Genomic DNA, 13,561 nt, shown 5'->3' with positions numbered 1-13,561 from the left:
TCTTGCTCATTTTGCTTCCGAGAAACATGCAAAACGGGACGGAAAACATGAAATTTTGCAGTAATCTTGCGCCACCCTTGCACAAAACGACGATCATTTTTCTAATTTCATAAACAACAGAAGACTGTATTTTTTCTACATAACCCCCCCACCATCCTGACTTTAAAGATGGATCCGCCCCTGTTTCATGCATAATTGTTTTATGTTGGTAGTCAAATTTCGTCACTGATGTCGTGAGACCAAAGTTATAGCGTACGACTCGACTGGACTCGACTCGACTCGATAACGTATGACTCAGCTTTTTTGTAGTTTTTCAATATTGGAACATCAACAGGCTTATGTGGGGCAAGTAATGAAACCGTTAATTTTTCGACATTAAAAGATGCACTTCTAATGCTCAAAAATTTTGAGACCCTATTAATGGTCAACGAACAGGTATTGTTTCACCTGCTCGATCTCAAACTCATTTCGACTAGTAGCTCATGTCCAAAAAATGTTTTGTTCGCTAAAAAAATATCGCTTCTGAGACAGTCCCACTCGCAAAACTTTCGAATGTTTGAATGGAAACAGCGGTTTTGAAACACTCTATACAGGGTGATTCAAAATTGGCGTCATTCCGTTGGAGGTGATGTCTGGGGGTGTTTTGGGAGTACAAGAAAAATAGTGAAAAAATTTAATTTATTAAAAATGCAGATATTTGCAAAAAACTTGATCAGAAGGATGGCAACAATGCGTTTCAAGGTAGTTTGCCTAATTAACTTGCCACCGAAATCCGAAATCAAATACAGATCAATATTATTGATCAAATAAAATACAATTAAGTTGTTAAATCACAAGAAGTGTTCCCTAAGACAAGAAGTTGCGTTTAACTTCAAACATGTTTGTGTCCCAATCACTTTTCGTGTACTTTTGCCAGCAGTCTGGGCTCATATTTTGAGCAGCTTTCGGTTAATTGACTGCTGCTCAATTTGTACCGGTGTTCGGAAGGTCAGATATTTAATGTGTTCTAGTGTCCTGTGTATCTTACATACATGGCTTGACAATTGTCATTATTGACAAAGGCTATCTACCTTTCACTATCTGTTAATGACAAAAAACATCATTGCCGCTTTGACTTTTTATAAAAAAATTGTAGGAGTACTTTTTTAATATAAAAATTTTTCATAATTTGAAACAAAGATCGTAATTTTTCTTTTCGAATCCTTCAGTATTGCAATAGGCTACCAATCAAACGTGAGACCTTTTCAAAATAATGCTTAATGGCAAAGTTGAAATTAGGTCTTCAACTGTTAATATCTTGTTGAAATTTTGGGGAAAAATGTTTTTCGATATTTTTCTCGTACTCTCTAAGTGAGCCCCTACATACCTAATAAATTACGCCAATTTTGAATCACCCTGTATTCATCATCCTGATCATACAGGGTGCTCAAAAAAACCTTGTGCTACGGTTCGCCACAGGAGTGAAAATGAATTGAACTTACCTGCGGGAACGTTCAGGTTTCGATCCTCGGAGTCTCTCGGATTCATTGGAAACAGCCTGGTGTGGTGGCGCTTCTGCACAACAAGGAATGTGATTTTTGGCTCATAATCTTGGCCCTGCATTTTCTTGCAAGCTGACCGAATCGCCATGATCTCTGCTCGTCTCACTTGCTCGAATTGTCCCTCGGAGACACCGTCTCTGAAGAAGATGATCGCTTCCGGTTTGTGGCGTGTCTTCTCATAAAAGAAGCGCAGATGTTCTTCGGTGATGCTTTCCAGGTCGGCAATGATTTCGACTTGGGGATTTTGCAGCCGCCAGCAAATGTTGTACTGGAACGCTTTCGGATCATGAGAAGCGGTCACAGCCGCAACACTTGGTATATGTAGGGCGTCCGGCCCGGGATGGGTCACGTCCGCGCCCATAATCATCACCGGCCTCCTCATAATCGGTGGCGTAATAGAAATGGAGTGATTCACACCATTCATCTTGCTGTTGACCTTTAGAAGAATGTTAGCGGTGGTTTGGGGATTCAATCGTTTGCTAACGGTTCCGATTTTGATGCACTGAGTTAGACAACCCACGGCAATTTCGGCCGCTTTTTTCACATAGGAATACTGCGGACCATTGTCCGGTACAATCACGAAAACCACATCGTATTTGCCCTTAATCGATTTGAACAATTGCAACGCGTCCATGTAGGTCTGACGACCCTGCACATTGACGAAAGGCATAGTAGCTTTGGAGGCGAACACCATTCCCACGTCTCTGGCTGAACTCTCAAACTGAAATCGAAATAAATCAATAAGGGGGTGATCTACGTGATCCACGTATAATTGACTTACCATCGAAACCATTCTGCTGTACTCATCGGGTTTTGGCGGGTAACGGTTAGCACAAACGAACGTCCAGCTATTGATCGTTGCGGGATTTAAGAACGTGTTGGATCGCCACACGCCCTTGCTCACTTTGCACACACTCGACTTGTATTTCAGTTCGGGTGGTTGCAACACTCTAGCGTCCAATTGTAGGAATTGGTCGCCAACAGAAAAGCCAAATTCTTTTACAGTTGGCGACTGATTGAAATTAGAGCGCTTGATTCCATCCATAATTTTGCTTTTGCGAAGTGTCGTATTAGTGGCCGACTGTCTGCAATGGAACAATAAGAAAAACATCAATTTCAAATCTTATTCAAGTTATTTATTATTACTTACTTGATCATATTTCGGGTTTGTTCCTCCGTCATTTTCCTCTGTACAGCTTGACCTTCGATGATCGTACATAGTTCGATGGGCAGTAGAATTTTGTCGGCTCTTTGGGGATTGCCAACCCACAGAGTGGGATACTGTGGGTACTTCAACCGGTAGTTCTTCGTTTTGAGAAAATATTCCTCAACACTCATTTGTACATTATTAAATTTAAAGACGCTATTGCGTGAGGACCCTTCCAATCCGTTCACTTTGTAATTTTTACGGGAAGAGGGCGCATTCGGTATCATGCACGAGACTCTCAAACTCTTTACGAATTTGGTTAAGGTTTCTTGCTGCATGCGATCCAATCGACTTAGGTTTTCGGGCACGAATTTGTATCGGAACGTCGATAGAACTTCGACGAATGAATCGATCACATTGAGGCTCTTGGGAAAAGCTTTGTGGGCCACGTCCACGTTCAAGAATGGCTTCCAACCTCTAATTGCTGATTGAAAGAAGCCATGATACATTTCCATGCCTGGAAAATATGCAGTAGAATTAGCGCATTCGAGAAATGAATAATTAATTATTTCTAAATTTAGCATAAACTGTAGCTTACCCTCGCCCAGTTCGATAATGGTATTAGTCGGTTTCACGAAGAAAGATTTACCGACCGGAATGCACGTTTGGACCGGTGCCATTCTCAACACAATGTCAACCACTTGGATAGCCTCTTGCGGCGTAACTGGTTGAGTAAGAAAATTGCGCAGCGGCCTCATGTCGACTTTGTTCGCAAATTTCACCTCCACTTTGAAAACCTTTGCACGATCATCGTCCTCATTAATTGTAATATCTGACTCGATGATATCGTTCAGGTTATTTGTGAGCGGACTTGCTGTATACCAATTCTTTTTGCCATCATACGCTGGGTATCTGTATCGAAATCAAAGCTTTCAATGTATAAGCCGTTTAAGCGCAATATCGGTTACCTGTTGGGAAACAACTTCCGCCTAAAAATCTCCATTATTGGCCGCATAAACATTTTTGGTTTATCCGGCTTAATTGCTACATCGTAATGGTATGCAGTCTCAAGTTTTCCTAAATTCAGTTGTAAGTGGTTGCTTTCCACTTTAATAACACGTCCTTGGGTTCCGGGCAATCTTCTTTGTTTTGACACTAATTCTTCATCGCCTTTATTGACTCGGGTTAGCTGCATTCCAGCCATTTCCGACCTCAATGCTGATGCTTGAACTCCTCCTGGGCCTATTTGAAAAAATCCACTGGTTTACGCATACGAAATACGTAAATTATTTAGATGAGCATACCTTGTTGCTGTTGGGTCCTTTGAGGCTGCTGTTGGGCTCTACCTGTAATAAAACATGTAGCTCAATTAAATTAATTGATTAAACAAGTTTGCAAAATGGATCTTCATCTCTTCATATCCAAACACAAACCTTGTTCTTGTGGTTGCTGATGTTGCTGCTTTGGAGGACCACCTTTAAGAGAAACTCCAGATAAACACATTGCATGAAAAAATGTAAAACTACTATTGTATACCTTGTTGCTGTCCCCCGGTTCCCCTTTGGGGAGGCTGTTGAGTTGGTTGCATTGGAGAGCCACCTGAAGGGAAACACCATGTAAATAAATCGGAAACACATTCACCTGTAAAGATAGCAAAGAACTTGTGAAACTATAAGTCATACTTTGTTGCTGTCCCCCAGGCTGTTGAACTTGTTGCAGTGCAGGGCCGCCTTAAAAAAAAACACCATGCAATTAAATGAGAACAACATACACTTGTAAAATTAAGAAAAACGTGCGAAACTACATAAACTATACCTTGCTGCTGTCCCGCGGCTGGTCCTCTTTGGGGAGGCTGTTGAACTTGTTGCATTGGAGGGCCACCTTGAAAAACACGCCATGCAATTAAATAAGAAAATCATGCACTTGCGAAGTTAGGAAAAACGTGCAAATCTACAAAACTATACCTTGTTGCTGTCCCACGGCTGGTCCTCTTTGAGGAGGCTGTTGAACTTGTTGCATTTGAGGGCCACCTTGAAAAACGCCATGCAATTAAATCCGAAAAACATGCACTTGCGAAGTTAGGAAAAACGTGCGAAACTACAAAACTATACCTTGTTGCTGTCCCGCTGCTGGTCCGCTTTGAGGAGGCTGTTGAAGTTGTTGCATTGGAGGGCCGCCTTAAGAAATAAATTTTTATTGCATATAATTTCCTGACTGTGTTTCAATTCCAAATCAAATTCATTCCTGGGTTTCAGTCATTTATTGTCTCTATTTATCAATCAAAATACGTTTCGGTGTATTTTTCCACCATCACCAGTTTTTATATCTAGCGTTGTTGCTGCTTTAAGCCTTGGCATGCATTTTTACATGCAAAATTTTTTTGCATGAAAAAATGAAACGTATTTTGATTGATAAATAGAGACAATAAATGACTGAAACCCAGGAATGAATTTGATTTGGAATTAAATGTTATGTAAATAAATCGGAGACGCTCATTTAGTAAGTTTGCAGAAAATATATATTTTTGAATAGCCATACCTTGCCTCTGTCCCCAAGCCATTCCTCCGGGAGGCTGTTGAACTTGTTGCATTTGAGGGCCACCTTAAGAAAAACGCCATACAATTAAATCGGAAAAGCATGCACTTGTAAAGTTAGAAAAAATGTGCGAAATTTCAAAATCATACCTTGTTGTTGTCCCGCGTACGGTCCTCTTTGAGGAGTTTGCTGAGCTAGTTGCACTGGAGGATGACCTGAAGGAAACCAAACACACATTCATTATAATAAAAGGTGAAAAACCCTACCGATACCAACCTCTTCCTGGTGCTTGTCCCCGTTGAGGTGGCTGCTGACCCTGCAGCACTGGGGGCATACCTTCACATAAAACTAATGTAAGTAACAGTTATGCTCAAATGGAAATTGCTAAAATTACAAACCTTTTGCAAATCCTCGTCCTGTTGGTGATGGTTGTTGCATTGGAAAACCACCTGCAAAGCGAAATTGCTCTTAAGTGCACTAAAAACCAGAACTTTTGAAATCCAATACCTAAGATCTGGAACGCAGCACTCTTTATTCAAGCAAAAACTAGACATATAAACTAAAGATTTCAAATTACAAATCCTGAAACTATAAAACTATACCTTGTTGCTGTCCCGCTGCTGGTCCTCTTTGAGGAGGCTGTTGAGCTGGTTGCATTGGAGGGCCGCCTTAAGAAACAAAATTTTATGTAAATAAATCGGATACGCTCATTTATTAAGTTTCCAAAAAAATATATTTTTGAAACCATAGACGCATACCTTGCCTCTGTCCCCAAGCTAATCCTCCGGGAGGCTGTTGAACTTGTTGCATTTGAGGGACACCTTAAGAAAAACGCCATACAATTAAATCGGAGAAACATGCACTTATAAAGTTAGGAAAAATGTGCGAAATTCCAAAATCATACCTTGTTGCTGTCCCGCGTACGGTTCTCTTTGAGGAGTTTGCTGAGCTAGTTGCACTGGAGGATGACCTGAAGGAAATCAAACACACATTCATTATAATAAAAGGTGAAAAACCTTACCGATACCAACCTCTTCCTGGTGCTGGTCCCCATTGAGGTGGCTGCTGACCCTGCAGCCCTGGGGGCATACCTTCACATAAAACTAATGTAAGTAACAGTTATGCTCAAATGGAAATTGCTAAAATTACAAACCTTTTACAAATCCTCGTCCTGTTGGTGATGGTTGTTGCATTGGAAAACCACCTGCAAAGCGAAATTGCTGTTAAGTGCACTAACAACCAGAACTTTTGAAATCCAATCCCTAAGATCTGAAACGCAGCACTCTTTATTCAAGCAAAAACTAGACATTTGAACTAAAGATTTCAAATTACAAATCCTGAATATGAAAATTGTTTTGGAGACATTTTTGAATCAATTTAACTAATAATGGAACTAATTCGACTTTATTCTCTTACCTCGACCGGGTTGAGCTTGAACTGGCGGAGGCTGCTGTTGTTGAGGCGGACCTGGCTGCTGCAAAACGAAAAATCAGTATAAATAGATGTCTTTTTTTCTCAGTTGTTTACGCATTTACATACCTGTGGAGCTCTTTGAGCTTCAGCTGGTTGCTGCCGGCCTCTACCCTTTCCGGCGCTACAAGACAAAATACATTAAAATTAAACCCAAAGTCAATTATCGATGCAAGTGAAACGTTTGCTATAAATCGTTCAGTTAATACACAAAGAATGGTATATTTACCCTGCTTGTTGTGGTGGAACATCGCCCTGGTCCCGTTGTGGGGGATCTGAAAAACCTATATTTACTTGCTTTTCCTTGATTTCGTTAGAATCGAATACTTTTGAAAATCAGATATTGAGTTTATTGTGTTTTATATTTCTGAGTGAATTTATTAAATGACTGATGATTAGGCAAACAGTAACCAATGACACAAATTTCAAGTTATGGTAAAAATGTCTCACCTCTGACTCCCGATGAAGGCCCTGGCTGGTCACCACCCCCAGTTTGTTTATTTTCGTTCTTCTTTCCACCTAATTCAGAATAACTGGTGTTAAAAAAAGAACGAATCGTTCATATATAGTGTGTCGAGGAGAAATGTTAATAAGCAATGCATGTACATGAGGAGCTAATAAAGTTTTGTCCATCACGTACATTAAAAAATGAACATAGTTTGAGAAACTTGTCTTAGGAATATCGGCGCTTATTTATGTTACTCAGATGAAGTATGGGGGCATTAAAACGGCATGGTCTGTTTAGGCTCTCCTGCTTACAGATTTGGCTAAACTTGGATAACTTTGCCGCTCATTGAGAATCGTCGAAGTATTTAGCATTCTGTTCAGGACTCGGACTACGAAAAACTAATTTTTCTGCGTTTGATTTTTCATTTTTTATTTTTAATGTCTAGCATTTGGGCAAAAATTGCCAACCTTACAATAGATGCAAGCAGGAATTGAGGAATTAATGTTCCCGACACAACTAAGAAACATGCAGATTGCGAGCTTCCAAATGCAGTTTTAAAACGACGGAACCTCGCAAACCCGCTGAAACTACAGAAGAAGTGAAGACAGCGCCGATTGTGAGATGAAAAAGTGTGTGTACCTGTTCCGTGCTAATATTTCGATGTATTTTGGCCGAAAACGCAAATTTTATGATTTTTGATATAATGTTATCAAAATATTTTCGGAAAAAAGCGAATACCCAAAACAACAACCTTTAGGGGGACAAAAAATTATTTCGATGTTTCGTGCGCGTCATTAATTTTACCGTGGGTTCGGTTAAGATAATGTTACTTCGCGCATTGGTGGTCGAACCGGAAAATTTTGATATTTCGAACGCTATTTAAAGGCGAATTAAATTATTATCTAACTGTAAAAGAAAAAATCACAATATTTTTCATCATCGACAATTTTTTTAAGATTATACGCTGCAAAACGATTTTGGGCACTACCACTTACACGAACACCCTGCATAGCCCTTAAAATTTTGTGAAGCGTGTGTTGGGTGTTTCTCAAGCACTTACCTTTCTTTTTCCCCATCTTTCACTTTGTAACTATAACAAAGAAGAACAGTTAATATTAGTAGTAGCAGCTTATCGATTTTAATATAAGAATTAATAAATAGTCCAAAGAAATATACAGTGCGAGATCGCCAAAAATGCACTGACGGTTAGTTCATGAGCCGTAAACGGTACGGTAATAATCGGTACCTTTTGACATGCAGGGACAAGAGTTTGTGGTAATTTATTGATTGCTAACATATAGGGTGTCCCATAAGGAGATGGTCAAAATGGCACTGCGGCTTTACTTTTTTATATAAAAATTCTACAAAACAATTATGTGTTTGTGCTGGAATCACTTCTATTGTTTTGAGTGGATGCATTAATCACTGTTCGAGATATTTGTCGCAGTTCTATTTTGATCGGGTGCTTAGTTATATTATATTTTAGAAATATCAACATTTTGCACATACATACATTTTGTGAACAGAAAGACAAAAATGTAATAACAACTTTTCGAGTGTTTATGGGGAAGCGCGTTTTTTTTGTAGTTTTTTACTTCTTTTCCATAAGAAACAAAGGAAACCATGACGGTCACACATAAGTTGTAAGTATTTGAATTAGTTTCGTTTAGAATTATAATGGGCTTTTTAAAGAACGATAAGGAAACGTTTCACCCGAAACTGGAATTAGGAACCAGGTTCTAAATATTGACTGTCGTAAGCAAACACTTCTAGAACCGGTTTCGGACCTTTAGACATATTATCCTTCGTCAGCTTGGCTTGCAAATGTCACATAAATTGAAAATTGAGTAGAAATACAAAAACCGCTGTGAATTCCCGAAAGATCCAATGACCGGAATGACACAGAAAACACGTCTTTGCCATCATTAGCGTAAACTCGTCATTGTTTTTACTTAGCTTTAATCCATTCAAATACAAAACGGATTAAACCAAATCACATATATTGCCAGGACCGCATTAAACAAACAATTTATAATGTTGTAGTACAATTATTGAAGAACTGTTTCTAGAGACGGAACCACACGGCATTTTTTTGTCCCGAGTAAAACACAATTATTATGCATCTTAGCGACAATTTTGCACGTGGAGTTATGAATTGTTGATACCTAAAGCACGATTTAGCAGCAAATATCACCGGACAATCCCATTTTCGTAAATAAATAAGTGGTTTTGGAAAAGCGAAGAAGTTCGTAAGTGTTTTTTGATTTATTTAAGGACCATCCAGGATTTTTTTCGGTGAGTGCTTAATTTGAAGCGCTCTCGAAAAAAAAACTAAAAATTCGGGGGACTCGAACGACACGATTGCCTTAATTGCGAAAGTGATAGTCCTGGAAGCGCCACGTTTTGCATAGAATATCCCTTTCTGGGCTAATTTTTGGACGATCCGCATTTTTTCCACTGAATCTGCGGTATTTTATGGGGGCTTCAAAAAGAAAAACTCGGCGATAACATGAACATGGATCACCCTAATCTCTTTTTTTTAAGGTTTATAGTAACAAAATGAGCAGTAGTTCTTCTACACTGCACTTCATTATCGCTCCGCACCTACGCAGTACTGAAAATCTCATAAAATTTGAAATAAATTTGTTACAAATTCCTGAATTGTGGTTTGATGGAGCCCTAAAGCATTTAGTAATAACAACGAGCAGTTTGTGCTATCAGACGACAAAGATTTGGTTTATCTGGTGCATTTCAGAACTTTGATATTTAGGGTATTCACAGAGGATAATTATGACATATGTAGAAACATTGAGCAATATTTCCTCTTCTGCCTGATTAACAATTATCGAAAACAATCAAAGTAGAGAATAATGGCTTACGATCTTACTGGACGGTACAAGGCGATTTTTTATGGGCACCACCTACTAAAGTGATGTGAATAAATAAACACACTGATTTCCGCGTTTCGTACTAGAACGAATGACTTACCTATGCGAAATGAAGAAGTAGATAGACAAGTAGACTGACACGGCATAAGCAGTGAGGGCAACACAAACTGCAAGAGCAGCATGGCCAACCGAAAGTGTCTAAAATGTCACTGTAATGCAGTGATTTTTTATTGTTATTTAAAATCACGGTTTTTAATTCAATTCTAAAATGCATCTACAGACATCATTGTAGTTACATATATCATGTACTTGTAATTTAATTTGTATTAAAATTTCAATTTTATTAGTGGCATCACAAATCACATTTGCCGTGGTAAATAATAGTATATATATATAATACTTATTGCACATCTCACAACTTTTTTTAACTCTTACTGCTGTTAGTCTACAAAATAAATTATTTTTTATAACTTTTCAAGTTTTCACTGTAGAGCATTTTGTAATTATTTTGAAGATTTATAAAAAAATATGGAATTATAATGGATATATGGAATAAATAAGCTATAATTATACAAGGTGTCCCGTAAGCACATGATTAAAAGGGTACTGCGATATTATTTGGATCAAAAGAAGACGATCTGACCAATTATTAACAAAAAATGTCTGGCTTTTCTGCTATTGATGGTCAACTTTCTTCAAATAAAATATTTTTTGAAACATCGAGAGAATGGTACGATATATTTTGGTGAAACTCGCTGTGAATTTGTTCTTATGTAAGGCTCATATTTTGATGAAACAATCGAGTTCAGCGGTTTTGGACAAGTGGTGAATTCTTGAGTGTCGTGGCACAAAACTACCAGAACTTTTTATTTAGCGGATGGAATCAACTATTTTTTTTGGGTTGATGCACTAATCATTTGTTCACAATTTTGTGCTCTTTGTAAAGTCTTGTAGCATTCTGTAAAATCTGTTTTCTTGCCACTTAACAATGTTAGTCATTAACGGCAAATATGCGCCGCATAAACGCGTACGCTTTCACGCAAGTTGTCTTCGCAAAACCCTAATACTTTGACCATGTCGGTCACGTCTTCAGTAGAAAAGGTCATTCGAAAAGAATTTGTGAGATTGGTTGATAATTAATTTATGCCTCGTATCACGATATTTGCAGTTAATGTCTAACATCGTTAAGTGTCAATAAAACAGAAATACATTTTTTGCAAAAACTGTGATGCTACAAGATTTTACAAAGAGCACAAAATAGTGAATAAATGATTAGTGCATCAACCAAAAAAAATGAGTTGATTTCATCTACCAAATAAAAAGTTCTGATAGTTTTTGTACCGCGACACTCAAGAATTCACCACTTGTCCAAAACCGCTGAACTCGATTGTTACATTAAACTATGAATCTTACATATGAACAAATTCATAGCGAGTTTCACCAAAATACATCATACCATTCTCCGAATATTTTAAAAAATATTTTTTTATCAAAGAATTCAAAGTTTTTGCGAAAAAAAATATTTCTGTTTCCTTGCCACTTAACAATGATAGACATTAACTGCAAATATCGTGATACGAGGCATAAAATCATTGTCAATCAATCTCACAAATTCGTTTCAAATGACCTTTTCTAATGAAGAAGTGACCGACATCGTCAAAGTTTTAGGGTTTCGCAAAGACAACTTGCGTGAAAGCGTACGCGTTTAAGCTGCGCATATTGCCGTTAATGTCTAACATTGTTAAATGGCAAGAAAACAGAAATATTTTTTTTGCAAAACCTATGGTGCTACAAAATTTTACAAAGAGCAGAAAATTGTGAATAAATGATTAGTGAATCAACCCAAAAAAATTAGTTGATTTCATCTACCAAATAAAAAATTCTGGTAGTTTCTGTACCACGACCTTCAAGAATTCGCCAGTTGTCCAAAACGGATAAACTCGATTGTTTCATCAAAATCTGAGTCTTATATACGAAAAAAATCACAGCGAGTTTCACTAAAATACATCGTATCATTCTCTCGATATTTCATAAAAGATAATTTTTTTGAAGAACTGACCATCAATAGCAGATGAGCCAGACATTTTTTGATAATAAAAGTTAGGTCAGATCGTCTTCTTTTGATCCAAAGAATATCGCAGTATCCTTTTGATCATGTGCTCACGGGACACCCTGTATAGATCAAACAGGAAAATAGCACCACAACCGCTTGACACGCCCTGTTGTGATGGGAAATGCAAATGATGTTAGTAGTGGCAAAAAAGCAGCGAGTACCACATGACGTCACGCAAATCGGCGCAATATCCTTCCTTGTATCTGCCTAGTAGTGCCTTGTATTAATTTTAACATGTGTTTGTGGTTACGGTCCTGTTCACTGTTGTCAGTCCCGCGAAGTTTAACCTTTAACCCGAACTGACGTTGACTCGCGAGATCGGCGATTCCTAAAGGATTTTGCAAGGTCGCAATTGTTCAGAACTAATCACTAATCAGTGTATTGTCGCAGGGCAAACGCAACTATGCTTTGATCGTTGTTGTTTTCCACAAAGTCGTGCTTAAATCAGTCAATTTTACTGTTTATTTGCGTGCAATAGTAGGTCCGTTCGCCTCAAAATGCGGCTTACCGCTCGTTTCCACACCATTTCCAAAATGTTGGACTTTTATTCCCAGTTCAATCCATCACCGTTGTCTATTAAAAAGTTTATTGATTTTGGTAAGTATGTGTTGGTGTGTTCAGTGTGGACATTGTCCTACACGCAAATTGACTGTCCATGTACACGAAAGCAGTGGCTTTATGATTCTATGACTGATTTTACGCAGAAATGGTTCCGGTCACTGTTTACGAATTTGCAACCCTTCAGGAAATATTGCTGGTTGAAGGCGCCAGTGCGATTAGGGGGCTTTGAAAGAAATCAAATCGTTAATTGTCATAATTGACAGTGACTATTAATCAATCGTTGGAAAACGTCAAATGGCTCGTAGGTATAGATTTCGAGATGTGTTAATCTCAGGCACCCTGGACCTTTTCGCGCTTGTCAGCTCCTATTTCGTCCTTTTTCCAGTACAGGGTGATCCAACCTTGAGGCCCAAGGTCTAATGTGGCAAAACGTTTTTTCTTTTGGTTTGCACGGCGGCTGGAGGAATAAAAATCTTCGCGAAGACACCCAGTGTTCCGAACCCTGGGTAGTGTTGGATTCTTACCAATTAAAAAACCCCCTTTTTTGTACCACGAGTTTTCGGGAGTTATCCTTTAAAACTTGCAGTCCTCTCTAAGAATTTGTCAGCTCCGGCATCCGTATGCCATAGCATCGCATTCTCTCTATGCTAGCTGCTTGCTAGCATGGGCATCTTATTAATTTACACCTTACTTCTATGTGCATGCTAATTGCTACGACAGATTACAGAGTACCGCTGTGATCTGTGATTAGTACTAACTCTACATAACCACACTTACAGCTTACGCCGTTTGCTACCTGTTGCCCTATTGGGCTAGTTGGTGTCTGGGCCTTTTTTTCCTGGGTCCCAGATCTTCAGG

General features: G+C 38.6%; 2 protein-coding genes across 23 annotated transcripts in view; one reads left to right on the top strand and one right to left on the bottom strand.

Annotated features, from left to right (window-relative positions):
* LOC109543529 (protein argonaute-2) overlaps positions 1-10,148 on the bottom strand; it is an 11,564-nt gene extending 1,416 nt beyond the window's left edge. The window contains exons 1-27 of one of the 21 annotated variants that reach the window (XM_048661887.1): positions 10,130-10,148; positions 8,202-8,231; positions 7,144-7,212; positions 6,923-6,977; positions 6,763-6,817; positions 6,640-6,697; positions 6,377-6,427; positions 6,255-6,314; positions 6,128-6,193; positions 5,982-6,044; positions 5,826-5,891; positions 5,622-5,672; positions 5,500-5,559; positions 5,373-5,438; positions 5,227-5,289; positions 4,800-4,865; positions 4,653-4,718; positions 4,504-4,569; positions 4,371-4,418; positions 4,225-4,287; positions 4,122-4,163; positions 3,993-4,034; positions 3,657-3,930; positions 3,287-3,600; positions 2,692-3,205; positions 2,323-2,626; positions 1,482-2,262 (exon numbers count right to left, since the gene is read on the bottom strand). In XM_048661887.1, coding sequence (XP_048517844.1) covers positions 1,482-2,262; positions 2,323-2,626; positions 2,692-3,205; positions 3,287-3,600; positions 3,657-3,930; positions 3,993-4,034; positions 4,122-4,163; positions 4,225-4,287; positions 4,371-4,418; positions 4,504-4,569; positions 4,653-4,718; positions 4,800-4,865; positions 5,227-5,289; positions 5,373-5,438; positions 5,500-5,559; positions 5,622-5,672; positions 5,826-5,891; positions 5,982-6,044; positions 6,128-6,193; positions 6,255-6,314; positions 6,377-6,427; positions 6,640-6,697; positions 6,763-6,817; positions 6,923-6,977; positions 7,144-7,212; positions 8,202-8,217 — 3,379 coding nt within the window. In that variant the 5' untranslated portion in view covers positions 8,218-8,231; positions 10,130-10,148. Of the gene's footprint in view, positions 1-1,481; positions 2,263-2,322; positions 2,627-2,691; positions 3,206-3,286; positions 3,601-3,656; positions 3,931-3,992; positions 4,035-4,121; positions 4,164-4,224; positions 4,288-4,370; positions 4,419-4,503; positions 4,570-4,652; positions 4,719-4,799; positions 4,866-5,226; positions 5,290-5,372; positions 5,439-5,499; positions 5,560-5,621; positions 5,673-5,730; positions 5,738-5,825; positions 5,892-5,981; positions 6,045-6,127; positions 6,194-6,254; positions 6,315-6,376; positions 6,428-6,639; positions 6,698-6,762; positions 6,818-6,922; positions 6,978-7,143; positions 7,213-8,201; positions 8,232-10,020 lie in introns of those variants that run through there. The other 20 variants (XM_048661885.1, XM_048661888.1, XM_048661886.1 and 17 more) reach the window with 20 other exon arrangements.
* Positions 10,149-12,353: 2,205 nt separating this feature from the next.
* Positions 12,354-13,561, top strand: part of LOC109543594 (pyruvate dehydrogenase (acetyl-transferring) kinase, mitochondrial) — an 8,051-nt gene continuing 6,843 nt past the window's right edge. For both annotated transcript variants that reach the window (XM_019913388.2, XM_019913387.2), the window contains exon 1: positions 12,354-12,739. In XM_019913388.2, coding sequence (XP_019768947.1) covers positions 12,640-12,739 — 100 coding nt within the window. In that variant the 5' untranslated portion in view covers positions 12,354-12,639. The remainder of the gene's footprint in view (positions 12,740-13,561) is intronic.

This window comes from Dendroctonus ponderosae, unplaced genomic scaffold, assembly GCF_020466585.1.
Source record: "Dendroctonus ponderosae isolate FM_Combo_2020 unplaced genomic scaffold, Dpon_F_20191213v2 Dpon_F_20191213_10, whole genome shotgun sequence".
Lineage (NCBI taxonomy): Eukaryota > Metazoa > Arthropoda > Insecta > Coleoptera > Curculionidae > Dendroctonus > Dendroctonus ponderosae.
Note: the sequence above shows the minus strand (reverse complement) of the source record. Positions and strands in the feature narration are given on the sequence as shown.